Source organism: Plectropomus leopardus, chromosome 18 (genome assembly GCF_026936395.1).
Source record: "Plectropomus leopardus strain MGB_pleo_1.0 chromosome 18, ASM2693639v1, whole genome shotgun sequence".
In the NCBI taxonomy this organism is placed as follows: domain Eukaryota; kingdom Metazoa; phylum Chordata; class Actinopteri; order Perciformes; family Serranidae; genus Plectropomus; species Plectropomus leopardus.
The window spans coordinates 5,225,628-5,240,242 of record NC_142193.1 but is presented as its reverse complement, the minus strand read 5'-3'; the positions used below and the strand labels follow the sequence as shown (position 1 = coordinate 5,240,242).

The 14,615-nt window shown below is 36.5% G+C and overlaps 1 protein-coding gene across 1 annotated transcript; it reads left to right on the top strand.

Moving 5' to 3' along the window:
* The first annotated feature begins 921 nt into the window (after positions 1 to 921).
* LOC121956201 (GTPase IMAP family member 8-like) lies at positions 922 to 14,180 on the top strand. Its single transcript, XM_088069053.1, has 4 exons — positions 922 to 1,032; positions 3,899 to 4,724; positions 9,063 to 9,151; positions 11,111 to 14,180. The coding sequence occupies exons 1-4, from the start codon at positions 1,008 to 1,010 to the stop codon at positions 11,920 to 11,922; spliced, it is 1,752 nt and encodes a 583-aa protein (XP_087925179.1). The 5' UTR covers positions 922 to 1,007; the 3' UTR covers positions 11,923 to 14,180.
* The last annotated feature ends 435 nt before the right edge of the window (positions 14,181 to 14,615 follow it).

Below are 14,615 nucleotides of genomic sequence, written 5' to 3'. Positions count from 1 at the left end.
CAAAAATCCCATATCGGTCAGGCTCTAGCCGGGATGTAAACAAAAGCACATGCTGCACCAGATGGTTCAGATTAGGGAAAGGAGGCACATGGTAAGATGTAGAAAACATCATATTTAGACAGGGAGCGCACACTAGACTCCTGCATCAAAGCTGGATCCATCCACCAACCCCGCCACACTCCGTACAAGCGCCCACATGCTCCTTATGTTATGTTGTTACTCTCAGCATTTCAACTTGATGCCATCCTAACCTGGTCTGCTTTGTGTCCCTGTTTAGTTTTTGTTTGTTTGTTTGTTTGTTTTGTTGTTGTTGTTGTTGTTTGGTACCATATGTCCAAGAAAGGGCCCGTTGCAACTCACAGTTCTTTGAAATCAAGACTGAACCAGGCTCAACCAGGGGCTGACAGGTCAAGATCGGCCATCTTTTCTTTCCGTCAAGCTTTTTGTCTCAGTTGCTGCCTCTGCACACAGCAAAGGTGTCTCTGCATTCCCTTTACATCAGAGCTGTACATGATTACCCAAATTTCAGCAGCAACAGACATTTATTCATTTATTTATTTTTTAAGGTAGCCCATTTACACAGGATCTTGGTTAATCTGGCTGGATTCCACATAAGGGTAACTGAATGCTGTTGCAAACATACCACATGTGAATCGTTACATGCAAGAAAGAATAATGCATAAAATTTTTTAAAAATTTAAAAAATGATACTTTAAAAACAACTTAAACAGAACAATAAATATAAACCCAATAAAAACACAACACAAAATGTACTTTGTTTGATGTACTTTTGTTTGGACCCTGATTTGCTGATTGCAGCTCCATTTTTCTGGCTTGTGACTGGTTGGCTCTCTTTCCTCAAACTAGCTAGGTAACAGATGACATGTGTTCAAGGGGAGGGAACTACACAGACTTTATAATATATAAAGATGAAATGACAAACTATTCAACACTAAGACGCCAACAGCAACAAGACATCCCAGATCAACTGCCTTTACAAGCCTAAGATGGCCAGCAAACTTCTTCCACCTGGTAAGTATATTTTACATACAGAACTCTCAGGGTAGTGTTTGATAAACCAGCAGACCAAGAACATTTTTCTTCTTATAACTACTTACTGATTACTGGTTTTATGTATCATTAACAATGATATTTAAAAGAAACCTGTTCAATTATCACATTTAAGCATCCACTTTCATTGACTGACCACTCTCTTAGTCTTTTTTTTTTTGTAATTTTACAGCTTTCAGAGAGCTTGTTTGTTGTCGGATATTACACATTACATGGTTTCCTTACAAAATTCAGATTTTGAACCATCATATGTCCTATTGTCATATAATATACAAACAATAGGTTGTATTTGCCATAATTACATTGTGTTAAATTACAGTTGCCTGTGAATAAATTTTCAAAGTTTTTCAACTTGATGACTTAAATGAAGCATATTCACTCAGCTCATTTACTCCAGTTCAGTACAATTTTAAGATACTTTACTTTAGATCCTTTTCCACTACTTTATACTTCTACTTCACTTAATAAGAGGAAAATATCATACCTTTACTCCTCTATATATTTTTTTTACTTAAGTTCCTTGGCAGATTCAGATTATTGACACAAAATTTATATTATAAATTATGGTGTATTAATATAGAGAACTTACCCAGTATTATATAAATTAATTAAAATGAGCTCCTCCTTTACCAAATACAACATTAACGAGAACATCGATACTTGCAATACAATAAAATAATATATATTTTTCTGAAATGCATCATTCTGAATCTTAGTAATTCAACTTTTGGTACTTTATATTTATGTACTTTTACTCGATTTTGAATCCAGGACACTTACTTGTAACAGAGTATTTGCACAATATACAATATTCTCCACCACTAGTGAAACAACGGCTGACAAGATTTCTTAAAAACAATCACTGCAAGCTGTAGATGAGAATGATCTTCACCTAAGTCTGTGCCACTGCAGCCTGTGCAGCAGTCTGTTGCCGATACTAGGACCTGTAGTACTGCAAGTAACTAGTAACTACTGTGTTTATACTCATAACTTAATTAAATGAATTTATTTAATGATTTAGACACAATTTTGCACAACAAACATTTCATTCATGTAAATATAATCATATATATATACTACTTGGCATGTTCAAGCTGCTACAGTTTCCTGAAAATCAATAAATCAAAAAAAAGAAAGAAAGAAAAAAGCACAAAATCTATTAAACAGCTATTTTATGAAGTACATGTATGGTTAATTCTTGAAAAGGAAAATTACATTTTTTTTAAAAAGAGCTAAATTGTGTGTAGCTTTCCAGTGTTTGAATTACCCTCATCTAGTTTTTGGTCCTTTTTTTAATTTTAGTTTTTGCAAATAAGTAAATCATGATGTGGCTGTTTGATTACAATTGCATTGCTTTCACACTGGGAAACAAGGTTTAATCATGAAGAAGTATCTTGTCATGCCAGGAATTTAATGATGTGAATTATCCTATTCTCACATTACATAGAGATGCCTGTATAGTGTACACAACAGATAATTGGTTATTTATTTTGCAGTAATGAAACATTCTCCAACCACAACAAAAGATTGATTTAGTCCTAAATATAATGAATTTATCTCTACAGAGGAGAGGATATATCCTGCTATCAGTGGTCAAAAAAATCCACTTGCGCTAAGGATTAAAAGAGAACATTTGAAACTATGGGTGCAAATTTATGACATAAAGAAAGCAGTATCATCAGCATACAGAAGTATATGACATGAACAAGCAGCTTTAAGATAATGTACAATCACAAGAATTAATGTCCACATTGAGGATATAATGCTTATAACCCACAAAACTTCAGTTCCTAGATCCTTCTCATCTGCATGAATACTTTCTTACAAGGGCTTAGCAAACAAAACTTTGTACTGGTTCTTTTCGCTTTGATACTTATCAAGTCAGCACTGTAGTAACATGTACTGCCTTCAGGAAATAGCAATGAGCTTGCAGAGTCTGACACAAACCTTCTATGTACTTGGCTTTTATGTAACAAACTACCAGTGGAAGCATTACAACCATTATCAGTGCAACAAACCCACCCAATACTGTACTGTTGTATGTGGTTTGTGCTGAAGCCTTTTATCACAAATCCATATAGCCTACTCATCTCAGCTGCAGCTAATACCAGTTCTTGTGTATACCAAACACTTCCTGTACATCCCAAATTGCAGCCTGAATGTCAAAGAATACCAAAGAGACCATTGGGGAGCTTCGGGGCTTGCCAGATTTGGTCATGTCCCAGAGTTAGACAGTAGACTCAGTACTTGATAGCCTGTTAGCCTGTGGAGTGCATCAAGACTTGCTGCTGCACTTTCTCCGATAGTTGGACAACAGTACCTGTTGGTGTTAACAACTTTGTATACATTTATTTTCATGTTGATTTAAATAGTTTTATCATCTTTATCATCTAGGCGGCCAGATCATGGTATACTGAAGAGACATGACACAGGATTTTCCCAGCACTATTTTAACATCTCTATGATATTGTATCAGGAGTGTATTCATACTTTGTGGCTTTATTCACATTTAATTTAGATTATAGATAACCCAGTGGAACAGCAAAAATATTCCTGCCCAGAATTGTATGTGCATCAACCAAAACACACATTTGTGATGTTGTTGGCCCTTTATAGTCATTATAGTTTTCAGTTAATGCAGTTTTTACTTGTCTGGGACTGATGTTTAAATGTGCAAATTCTGGCTTAAATATGACAAACCTGAGAGAAAACTTTTTTTCCGACAAGTGATTGTGCACTTCACTTTCCAACTAGTTAAGTGTGTGTGGCCATTGCTTGTACATTTTTTTCATAATATTAATCATATCTGTTCAAAATTTTCCTTCAGAGTCAGAGGAATCTGTGGTGAGGATTCTGCTCTGGGGAAGGACCGGAGTTGGGAAGAGCGAATCTGGAAACACTATCCTTCGGCGCCCATGTTTTAAAACTGAACTATCTGGTTCATCTCTAACAGAAAAATGTGAGATGATGACAAAAGAGTTTAATGGGAAAACTCTGGCTGTTGTTGATACTCCAGGTCTCTTCCACACCTGTAAAAATCATCAAGAGCTGATGAAGGCGATCCTTAAATGCACCACATTGATTGCACCTGGTCCTCATGTGTTACTGTTGGTGCTCAAGCTGGGTACCTTCAGGAAAGATGATAAAGACATGCTGGACCACTTCCAGAAAGTCTTCCCAGATGCAAAACGTCATACCATTGTGTTGTTCACTCATGGAGAGCCAAGAGGAGAGGATGGAAAAGACGAAAAAGAAAAAGGAAAAATCGAGCAACATGATGCCCTCAAAAAGTTCATCAATGAGTCCTGTGTGGCATACCATGTCTTCAACAACCGAGAGGCTGAGGATGAGTCTCAAGTTACTGGCCTACTGGAAAAGATCGACAACATGATCCTGAAAAATGGAGGACACTACAAAAATGAATTGTTTGAAGGGGCTATGAAAGCCTTAGATGAAATCATGCAACGTGCTGAGGTAAAATTGGCAAGTGATCCCAAAGAGGCAGGAAGAATGTGTTTGGAGGATGCTTTCTCCAAGGGTCTAGAAATAGTGTTGGGAAAAGATTCTCCTGCACTTAAATTTGTGAAAACTTTCTATGAAAAAGTGACAGATGTGGCATTAAAATTGATGCCACCTGAAACTTTAAAAAAACAGTAATCCGAGCCAACTTGTTCTCATCCCATGTCGTCACACAATGCTGCTTTGCAGGGGACTTCCATGTCTACACATAATGCTCTAGGTATTATTTTTGTTTGTGCTTCTTTTATTGTGTCCTTACCAGCAGTGTTTCAACCTGACACCATCTACCAGCGTATCACAAAATTGCAAACATTCCTGCCGGGCCGCATCCTCACCACTGTCCAGATGTATATCATGCAGACACAATCTTACTGCAAAATTACTGCAAAAGTGACGGTATTTGACAACTTTGGGATGAGAACAGTCTGTCAGAGCTTATTGAACCAAAAAAAAATAATAATAAAATCACATAGGAAAATCATAATGGTGAAAGGGTACAAATTTACAGTCATTTTGTTAATTTTTCTTATTTTTTAATGACAGCATATTAAACAATGCACTCTAATCAAAATGAATTCAATATGTAGACAATGCTGTATTAATGATTTGTGGACAGTTGATACATGGAGCATTATTCAACAGCCACATTCAAGGGTGTAATTTCTCACTGTTTAAGCCCTAATTGAGATTCTCCTGAAAAGATAGTAAAATTGAACATCTTGTCTTCTCAAGAAAGTATCAGAAACTAAAAATGACTTCAGGTACATTTAGTGCCTTACCAGTACAGAAGTCAAGAGGTTTATAGAGCATTTCAGCTTTTTGTAAAACATCCATTATCAAAAACTCACCTGCCAGTTTATTAGGTACACTTTACTTGCTAAAATTAATGCCGTCTAATACAATAGCTCAAGCAGAGTTTGAGTTCAGATTGACCTAAAGTACAGACTGACCTCACAGGGATTGCTATGATGCACTGATGATGCAAAATGACATCACCACCAACTGTCAAATCATCTGTCAGTGACCTTCCATTTGTCTATATGACTCTATGTTTACTCTTTTTGGTTAATTGGTAAAAAGTCAGTGTGAACATGAACTCACCCTGAACTAAAAAACAATAATAGATCAGTTTTTGATCTGGACTAAATGAACCAAAGTGCAAGTGTAAAATAGAGTGCACGAAGGAAGGTTTTTTCCACCAAAGTGGAAGTTGGCTTTCCCCTGGTTTCCTCATCAAAAAGCTAAAGGGATTTTTCCATTGGATTTTGGATTACTGCAGAAGATAACCTCTGTAATCTCTTCAGCCTGTGTTAACCACAGACCTTATTTCAGGTGTCTACTCAAAAACCCATTCAAGAAACCCATTGACCTGGGAGTGCTGAAATGTTAACTCATTTCCAGGTTTTAGGACTCAGTCCTTGTGCACTCTACAGTCCCTTAATGGGGATAGTTTCAGAACTCGTATACTGTCCAGAGTATTGCTGCTGTGGATCCTTTAGTGAGAACAAGAATTGAACAAGAATGAACCTGAAAAAGAAAATAACCCTGAAACTTACCAAAGACATGTTTGATGTAGCTGTTGTTAGCAACAGTGTGAACACTCCATGTATCAACTGCATTTTGACACACATTTTCATAGTGTCGGATTATTGTTTTTTTTATTTGGGAGTGGGCTGAACTTTTCCCCCTGGACTACTACAACTACCCTCCATCCCCATAAAAGGTTTTTGTAGGGGAGTTTTCAACAGTTTTGCATGACTGTAGTCAATATACAGTTGAATATTAATGTTATTAACGACTTTTGTCATCTGTAATTGGTTTGACAATTGACAACTCTTTAAATGCTTTTTGTACATACATATCTTATAACCTTGGGTTGCAATTAAATGATAATGTTGACATTATTGTTTTTTTTTTTCAAAAAATTATCCTGCATTATTGTTGACTTTTTCCTTTTATGCCACATGGGTGATTTGTGATGTATCAGTGAATTTATTTTTGATGAGCTTTCCTTTTAATCACTGGGATTGTCTGTATACTCTATTTTGCATCATGAATAAATTGAAATCTTCCTAATCTGTCTCTATGATGATCATTATTGTACTATATTGTTCTGTATTATTGAACGACTTTGCTTGAAGCCAATTAGAATGTTGGTTTTGATCTGAAACGTCACACATTAGTGACACTGCCCCATTCATCGGGCTGCTCCAAAGAGACTCAACAGTTGATCCAGAATGCTGGGGCGTGTGTAGTATTGTGTTAGGCCAAATGGCTTGCAGAGAAAACAATGATTAAGAGTTAATTTAACTCAAAAGTTGGACCAACAACTCGAGAGACAACTAATTACTTGACACAAAAACAGTAATCAGTTCAGATGTCTTAATCTTTCTACTTGTAGAAAAGTTGGGCCAACTTGACCAGAGATAAGTAAATTATTTGAGCCTGCTTAAATGTTTGATTAGAATTTTTAAAAAAAGTTCTGCAAACTTACATTTTAAATTATGAGCACACTGTGTCAGATAATGGAAATGTGAAATATTAGTCTTGGGCAGTAATTGTTCTGAAAATTGAATAATGTCAAAAAAGCAAACTGCTCATTATTTGTTATTTTTTTCAAGCTGTGCCACCTTATATATTTATACAGTGTACTGTCAGGAAGTGGGAATATAGATCATATTTCAGATTAAGCATTGGCAGTCACCGCGGAGGACTGATATCTTTCCTGCTGCTCATTGCACTCTGTTTATAACACTCAACACACTGGTGTTAGCCTAGAGTTAAAACTGCATATGTCCCTTTTTGTCATCAAATATATGAAAATGTGACTTTTACATTAATTTTTAACAATAAAAAAGAGAGAATTATCCATTTCATTCAAAACCTCTAAGAGGGCGGGGGTTTTATTAGCTAATCCAGCATACTTTTAATGGAAACAATTTGACTAAGTATTATCGAAACATCTTACTTATTTAGACAGTGCACAATTAAAAGTTATTGCACCAGAGTTAGCTAGCAGATAATATGCATGTGCTGTTCTATCGAAGTAAACAAAAAAGTACACTGACACTTAACACAGACAGTTTCATGTTTCTATCTTCATGTTTCTAAAATATCTAAAGAGCTTTTACTAAACATACCTAGTATAGTATAAGGACATAAATGGGTTTAAAATCAGTATAACAGACAGTATATAAGGCAATCATTGGTAATTACACAGATTTTAGCTTAGATTTCTCCAGTCAAACAATACCTGCAGTCAATCCTTTTTGTGCAACCCCAGCTCACTCCGAAGTCATGTGACGGACAGTCAGTGACCATTCATGTCAACCCATCACATTTCAGGTATCTTTGCCACATCAAGCTATGATGTTCTGAGTTCATACAAAGAACAGATTGGGTAACCATGTACTATAAGGAGCGCTAAAGAGCAGGCAGGTGGGTGGGCGGGTGGATAGGTCCCACAAACAACTGACTTTCGTAGGGGAGTCCAGAGTTTGCGTCACCTGTGGATGTGTGTGTGTGACCGATTTTCTACTCCTTACTATGTGCCTCTTTTGTCTAATCCCAACCATTGTGACAGTCTGTGCTGTTGTGTTAACATAGGGACCGTGCCACTTCATCCCACCACACATGCATTTGTCGACATCACAGTAACAGGTTGTGAGATCCCACCATGACATCATCTCACCACGTGCATTTGTTCACATCATCATAGCAGCAGGGATAACTTAAACGTCATAGGGTGACATGGAAGGTCATTGACTGAATGTCACCATGTAATGACTTCAGAGTGAGAACACGTTGTTTTGCACCAGGGGTTTGATCCAAACTGTCTTGACTCTCCTGCAGGATCGACAGATTTTCTGTTGCAGCCATCTCCAGAGCTTCTCTCCTCTTGGTGATGGTCAGTTCAACGTATGCTTGGTTAGCATGAGCTAACACGATAGCAGCAGGTAACATCCAACACAGAGCCATTAAATGATCCCAACAAATCACTGGTTTCTTTGTCAAACTTTAGGTAGGTGTCATTTTATGTAATTGTGATTTGTGATCTTATCTATTTAAATAAAATAATATTTAAAGGAAAACAAAACGTTGGGTATGATAATTTTCACAAAGGATTTACTGCAGGGTTTTGGTATTCGACTGTATTTTTGGGGGGGTATTTTGAAGTACTTATCACATCTATTGGATTCATAAATAATTACTGTTGACCAGAACAATAATACTCCAAACTGCAGGTTGATGTGTGAATGCTGTGTGACAAATTTCTCTAGGTAAATAGTCCTCTGTGGAAATGTAGTCCACCTAATGCACTTCTGCTCAGCCCCCTGATTGGTTGCTTGCAGCTCCATTTTTATTTCTGATCTGTGAATGGTCAGATGTAGGTTGGGAACAGGTGATGTGTGTTTCAGGGGAGGGAACTAGAAGCAGGCTACAATATAATGATGAGATGGATATTAAAATAGTCAGAACAAGACTTTCCACAGTGACAAGACATTAAAAATGAGCTACCTTTCCAAGAAAGAGGTGACCAGTGAAGTGCCTCTGCTGCCTGGTAAGTATATTCTTTAACAGTATCAATACTCTTGGTAGTGTCTGGGTTTGGGCACAATATTTATTTTCTTCAACATTAAGCAGTCAAAAAGTAAGATGCATTATGCAAGTTGTGTGTCAGCCTTCAGTTGTCTTACTGTGTTTAACATTTAATTTCTATGATTTTAGTGGAACATCCAGTAAGTTATATACAAATATGAGATTATGTCATCTGTCATTTCACAGTCTGCACAGACCCCATTTACAGTGTTATACAAAAACCACACCAATATTAATCATAATAAAAATAACAATGGATGTTTTTACATTTTGTTGTGATAACCTCTTTCACAGCATGCATTTAGTTTCTGTATATTTTTGCTTGTCTTGATGACTTGACATAACAAATAATGAATATTTTGACTTAAACTTGACCTGTGTTTTAGCTTTGTGTCAAATTGTGAAATTCTAAAAAAAAACAGCAAAGACTGAAAAAGAAGATATAGCAAAAGCCTTGTGTAACACTTTATTTGGTTGGTCTGCCTACAGATAGTTAATAGTATATGTAGTATATATATGTAGTAACAGCTTATTGGTTGAGGTTTCAACAATTGGCTTTATCTTTAAATGTTTATCATCTATAAATCATCACAAATCATCTATAGAGGATATGTGATCATTCATTAACATACCAACAAATTCCCAGAATAATTTGGTTCAAATTTAATTTAAACAAGATTACTATTACTATTTTATAAACATCACTCTGTGTCACAGAGAACTGCTGAGATAAATGAGCTGAAGTTGTCTGAGAGCTTTTTTGGGGGGATACTGAGAAAGGTCCATTACAGACATCTAACCAGCTAGAAATTGAAGCATAGATGATTTGGTCCTGCCTGGACATGAATCCTTGAATCCTAGCTTTGTGATTATTTTGAAATGGCTGTAAAATTTTGACTCTGAGTCCAAGATTTCTGACTTGCATTTTAGTTTTTACACACAGGGTTGAGTGCTAAGCTTTCTTATTTTGCACCAAAGATATTACCTCCCTTTTGTCTACATATAGCTGCAGAAAGTTCAGCACACTCAGTGTTTTATTTCCTTGCAGAGAGAATCTATGGGACTGTGGTTGCTTGGTGACATAGCAAGATAAATTTGGGTGTCATCTGCAAATGTATTATGTTATTCTGTATAAGGTAGTATGTTATGTTTAATAAGAGGACTTAGGATTGACTCTTGGGAGAGCCCACACATCATGCTGGTCCATTCAGATGCATAATTACTAACTGAGACAAAATAGTTCCTGTCCTGAGGACAAGATTTAAACAACTACTGTGCCTGAGACCAAACCCAGTTTTCCCCTTTGTCCAGTAGTATTGTATGATCACGTATGTCAAAAGCAGCACTAGACTAGATCTGAAATCTTGTCCATCTCTAGAAATTACTTCTGTATTTTACCAAACCATGACAGGCATTTAAACTTTTGAGTACCGAGCAAATTGGTTGGATTTTTTTAAAATAATAAATAAATAAAATTATTCACTGTTCAACAAAGTGTATATATAAGTATTAGACTTTTAAGCACTTTCATTCCAAGTCTTGTTTGCCTGTCTTTTTTTTTTTTTTTTTACTTCCGTGTTCTTTTTTAAATATTTATTCATTCATTAATTTGACTTACACATTTCTAGGTAATTTTCTTTTACTTTTTACTAATTTGTTGCTAATTTTTTTGGGACATTTCTTGTTTTGTTACACATTGCCTTGAAAGAAATGAAGCCAATTTGCTCAGGTTTCAAAGGGTTAATGCATCAATTATAATCCAATTTCATAATATATATTTTTCTGAAATTGGCCATTCTGCATAATGAGTACTTTTACTGTTAGTATTTTAAGTGTAGGCAAACATTTTGTACTTATACTGCTTTGAAAGATCAGATTACGTCTTCCTCCACTTACGTGTCTGTGTAATATTTTCCAGCAGAGCAGCTGAGGATTGTCCTCGTTGGGATGGTTCAAGTCGGGAAGACTTCAGTCATGAACACCATCCTGAGGTGCTCAGAGGACAGGGAGACACATGCAGACAGAAAACACACACACACACAAACAAAGGAGTGTCAGCGAGAAGAAGTAAAGATTGGACAACAAACCGTGGTTGTTGTCGACACTCCTGGTCTGTGTCACGCCGAAATAGACGACGAAGATGTGATGAAGGAGATCAAGAAATGTCTCTCACACACTGAGCCTGGTCCTCATGTGTTCCTGTTTGTGCTGGGTATGGAACGATATACAGAATATGCACAGGGCATGGTGGAGAATATTAAGAAGACTTTCGGTAAAGGTGTTTTATGTCACAGTATGGCTTTGTTCACCCATGGAGATGAACTCAACAGACAAGAACAAACCATAGAACAATTTATTAAGGGTAACAGTTATCTTGAATCCTTTGTAAAAGAATGCAAAGGGGGATGCCACGTGATTGAAAACACAGACGAGAGTCCATCACAGGTCACAAACCTTCTGGAGAAGATCAACAGCATGGTCAAGGAAAACGAAGGAAAATACTACACTACTGAAATGTACAAAGAGGCTGAAGTTAGGAAGAAAATCTCCCTCTCTGTGGCTGCGTCTAGTCTGGCTGGAGCAGCTCTTGGAGGAGGGCTATCTTACTTTGCTGGGGGTGCATTAGGAGCCACAGCAGGAACAACAGGAGGAGCTGTGGTGGGAGGTGCAATGGGAGCTGCTGGGATAGTTGCCATGGAACGCATTAAGCATAAGAGATGTGTGATGCAGTGAATTTTCGGGATTCTTCTGAGGGGGTGTAGGTCAATGTCAGAGGCAGTAAATAGTGTGTGTGTGTGTGTGTGTGTGTGTGTGTGTGTGTGTGTGTGTGTGTGTGTGTGTGTGTGTGTGTGTGTCTGTATGTGTACATGATTTTATCAAATAACCCTATGGAGCAGGTTATCAGGCTTTCCAAATTAATAGTAACCTTCAAAAAAAAATTGCAGTATCATCAATCCTTTAAAACATGAGCAAGTTGGATTGCCTTCTTTGAAAAAATATGACGTGGCCCCAAAATTTGCAGGAAATCAGTAAAATAAACTAACAAGAAAAAAAGAAGATAAACAAACAAACAAACAAACAAACAAACAAACAAACAAACAAACGTAGTTTTCTGGACATTTTTCCCTAGAATTTTTCATTTTTCAAATTTACTTTCAGGTCACTTTCTTGTCAGTTTCTTACTAATTTCTTGCAGTTTATGGGACATTCCTTCCCAGGTTGCTCATTGCCTTTTCCTCATGTTTCAAAGAGAAATCAAACTAATTTGATTAGGTTTCAAGGGTTAAATGACTTGTGAGAGCCATGTCAACACGGCGCAAGAAAATCAATGTCGATCCAGATTTCAAGGAGTTAAATCACACTTAAAAGTATTTCTTTACAGACACCAGGAGTTTAGGCAGATTTCCATTAACCCTCAAATTGCTCCAAGTGAAATAGGAAATATAAAATACACCCTAATGGAAGAAATATCTCCCATTTATTGCAGAAACTTCCCACTGTACAATTTACATAAATCAAATAAAAATCTATTAGGACGACTGTCTCATTATCTTACAAATATTGAAAGATGATTAAATGTTGATAAAGTTAATTACTTAGAGATTTATCAGCCGTTTTTGGACTTTATCTACTCAGATTATCTGATAGTATTCTGGTGGAGACTTTGGATGATATATTGTATAATAGTATTGGATTGTGTCTGGTCATTTTTATCTCTAATGTTGCGTTCACACCACGAACGACACGGCTAAAGGCTACAGCTCATTTACAATGAAAGCTGGTGACATGTAGATACAAATTGACACTTGCAGCTGCAGACAGTTAACAGTCAAATTTCAGCTGGCCTCAACTTTTTCAGAGCTCCAAAGACGCACTGAATCCACAACCAATCAAATGTTTTTGTTCCTATTTTCGAGTTTTAATTGCTTTACGATGCACACGGGAGTGTGCAATCGGGCAGTAAAATATAATGTAGAAATGGGGCTCAGATATTTCAAAAATAAATATTATCAAAAATATATCAAAAATATTTTTTTAAACAAAATACACACTTTAAATTGTGTTAAGTTAAGGTGCTTTGTGGCGTGCTAGACACAACGAGTATGTTAATGACTGTTTTAACCCCACTTTAACTGTTGCTTGGTTTTAATTTAGCTGATCGCGATGTTGCGTTGTTGCTCGTATTGTGAACATAGCATAACAGCCTAGTTTTCTGGCTAATTGTGGCAACAGAAATACAGAAATATGTTAATGGATAAATGGAGTTGATTAAAGGTCTGGTGCGTCTCATACAGAAGCTTAAGGATGCCCTCCGTGTCATTATAATGACGCATCGACACTTCCTGGGTGGCATATTTTTGTGCCCTGGGACAGAGGGCTTCATCTGTGTCCTTATAGGTATGTAATGTCAAGAAGAAATGAGCCTTAAGGCAGAGGTTACTGTGCCATTACAGGTGTGGGCACTTGATTTATTCAGGCTGCTGGCAATCAAACCGGACTCAGAGCAGACTAGCCTGAGCAAATGAAGAGCTGTAGTTGTAGTTTCCAAAAATGATAAGACATAGACACATTCGTAAAAGAGACATTTTTTCCTCCAAAAGACCGAAAGCCTACACAACTGAAAAAAAAACAACACAGTTTTTGGATACACCTGATTCACATCGATTAAATATTTTGGAATTAAACACAGCCAATTTTACCGCAAAACAAACAGGACTTGTTTGTAGATATGTATATATTAAAGTTGTACGAGTTCAGTATGTTAGGTAAGTCATGTTTCAGTTTGGGTGAAAAGTTTGATGTTTGTATATAGTTTGTTAACAGATTTGATGTTCAGCTGTATCATCCCCAAAATGATCACTGTTTGACGCATTGATGCATGGCTCCAGATCAAATGTTGTGTTGTATCTTGTCAAACACTAGTTGTGTTTCATTGTGTCTGGCTACAGAATTACATTTTTTACCAACAATAAAGAACAGTAACCACCCCAGTTGGCCTCATCATTCAGTACAGCATAAAAACAGTAAGAACTACTTGAACTATTAGCTCAGGATTTAAATGATGTTGAGTTGGTATGATGTGTCCATGGGGAGTCGGTGGGGTAGATAGTGGCAGGAATTGAACTGTTGCATAATTACAGTGGGAAAGTCCCAGTTTTATCTATTAATGGGGAGTTGTGCCCACAAACACGTCAAGAACCATGTTTGACAGCCAGTGCTATATCAAAATAACAGTGTTACAATGGAACAATAGCTTGATTTTCTTTTTCATTACCAGCATTCACTTGTACTTTTATTTTCAATAAAATCACTTTTTGATACTTAAGTACTGTAAATATCAGATATTTTAAGATTTCTACTTAAGTGCTATTCTAATAAGTGACTTTAATGTCTACCAAAGTCATTTTCTGGTGAGATATCTGTAC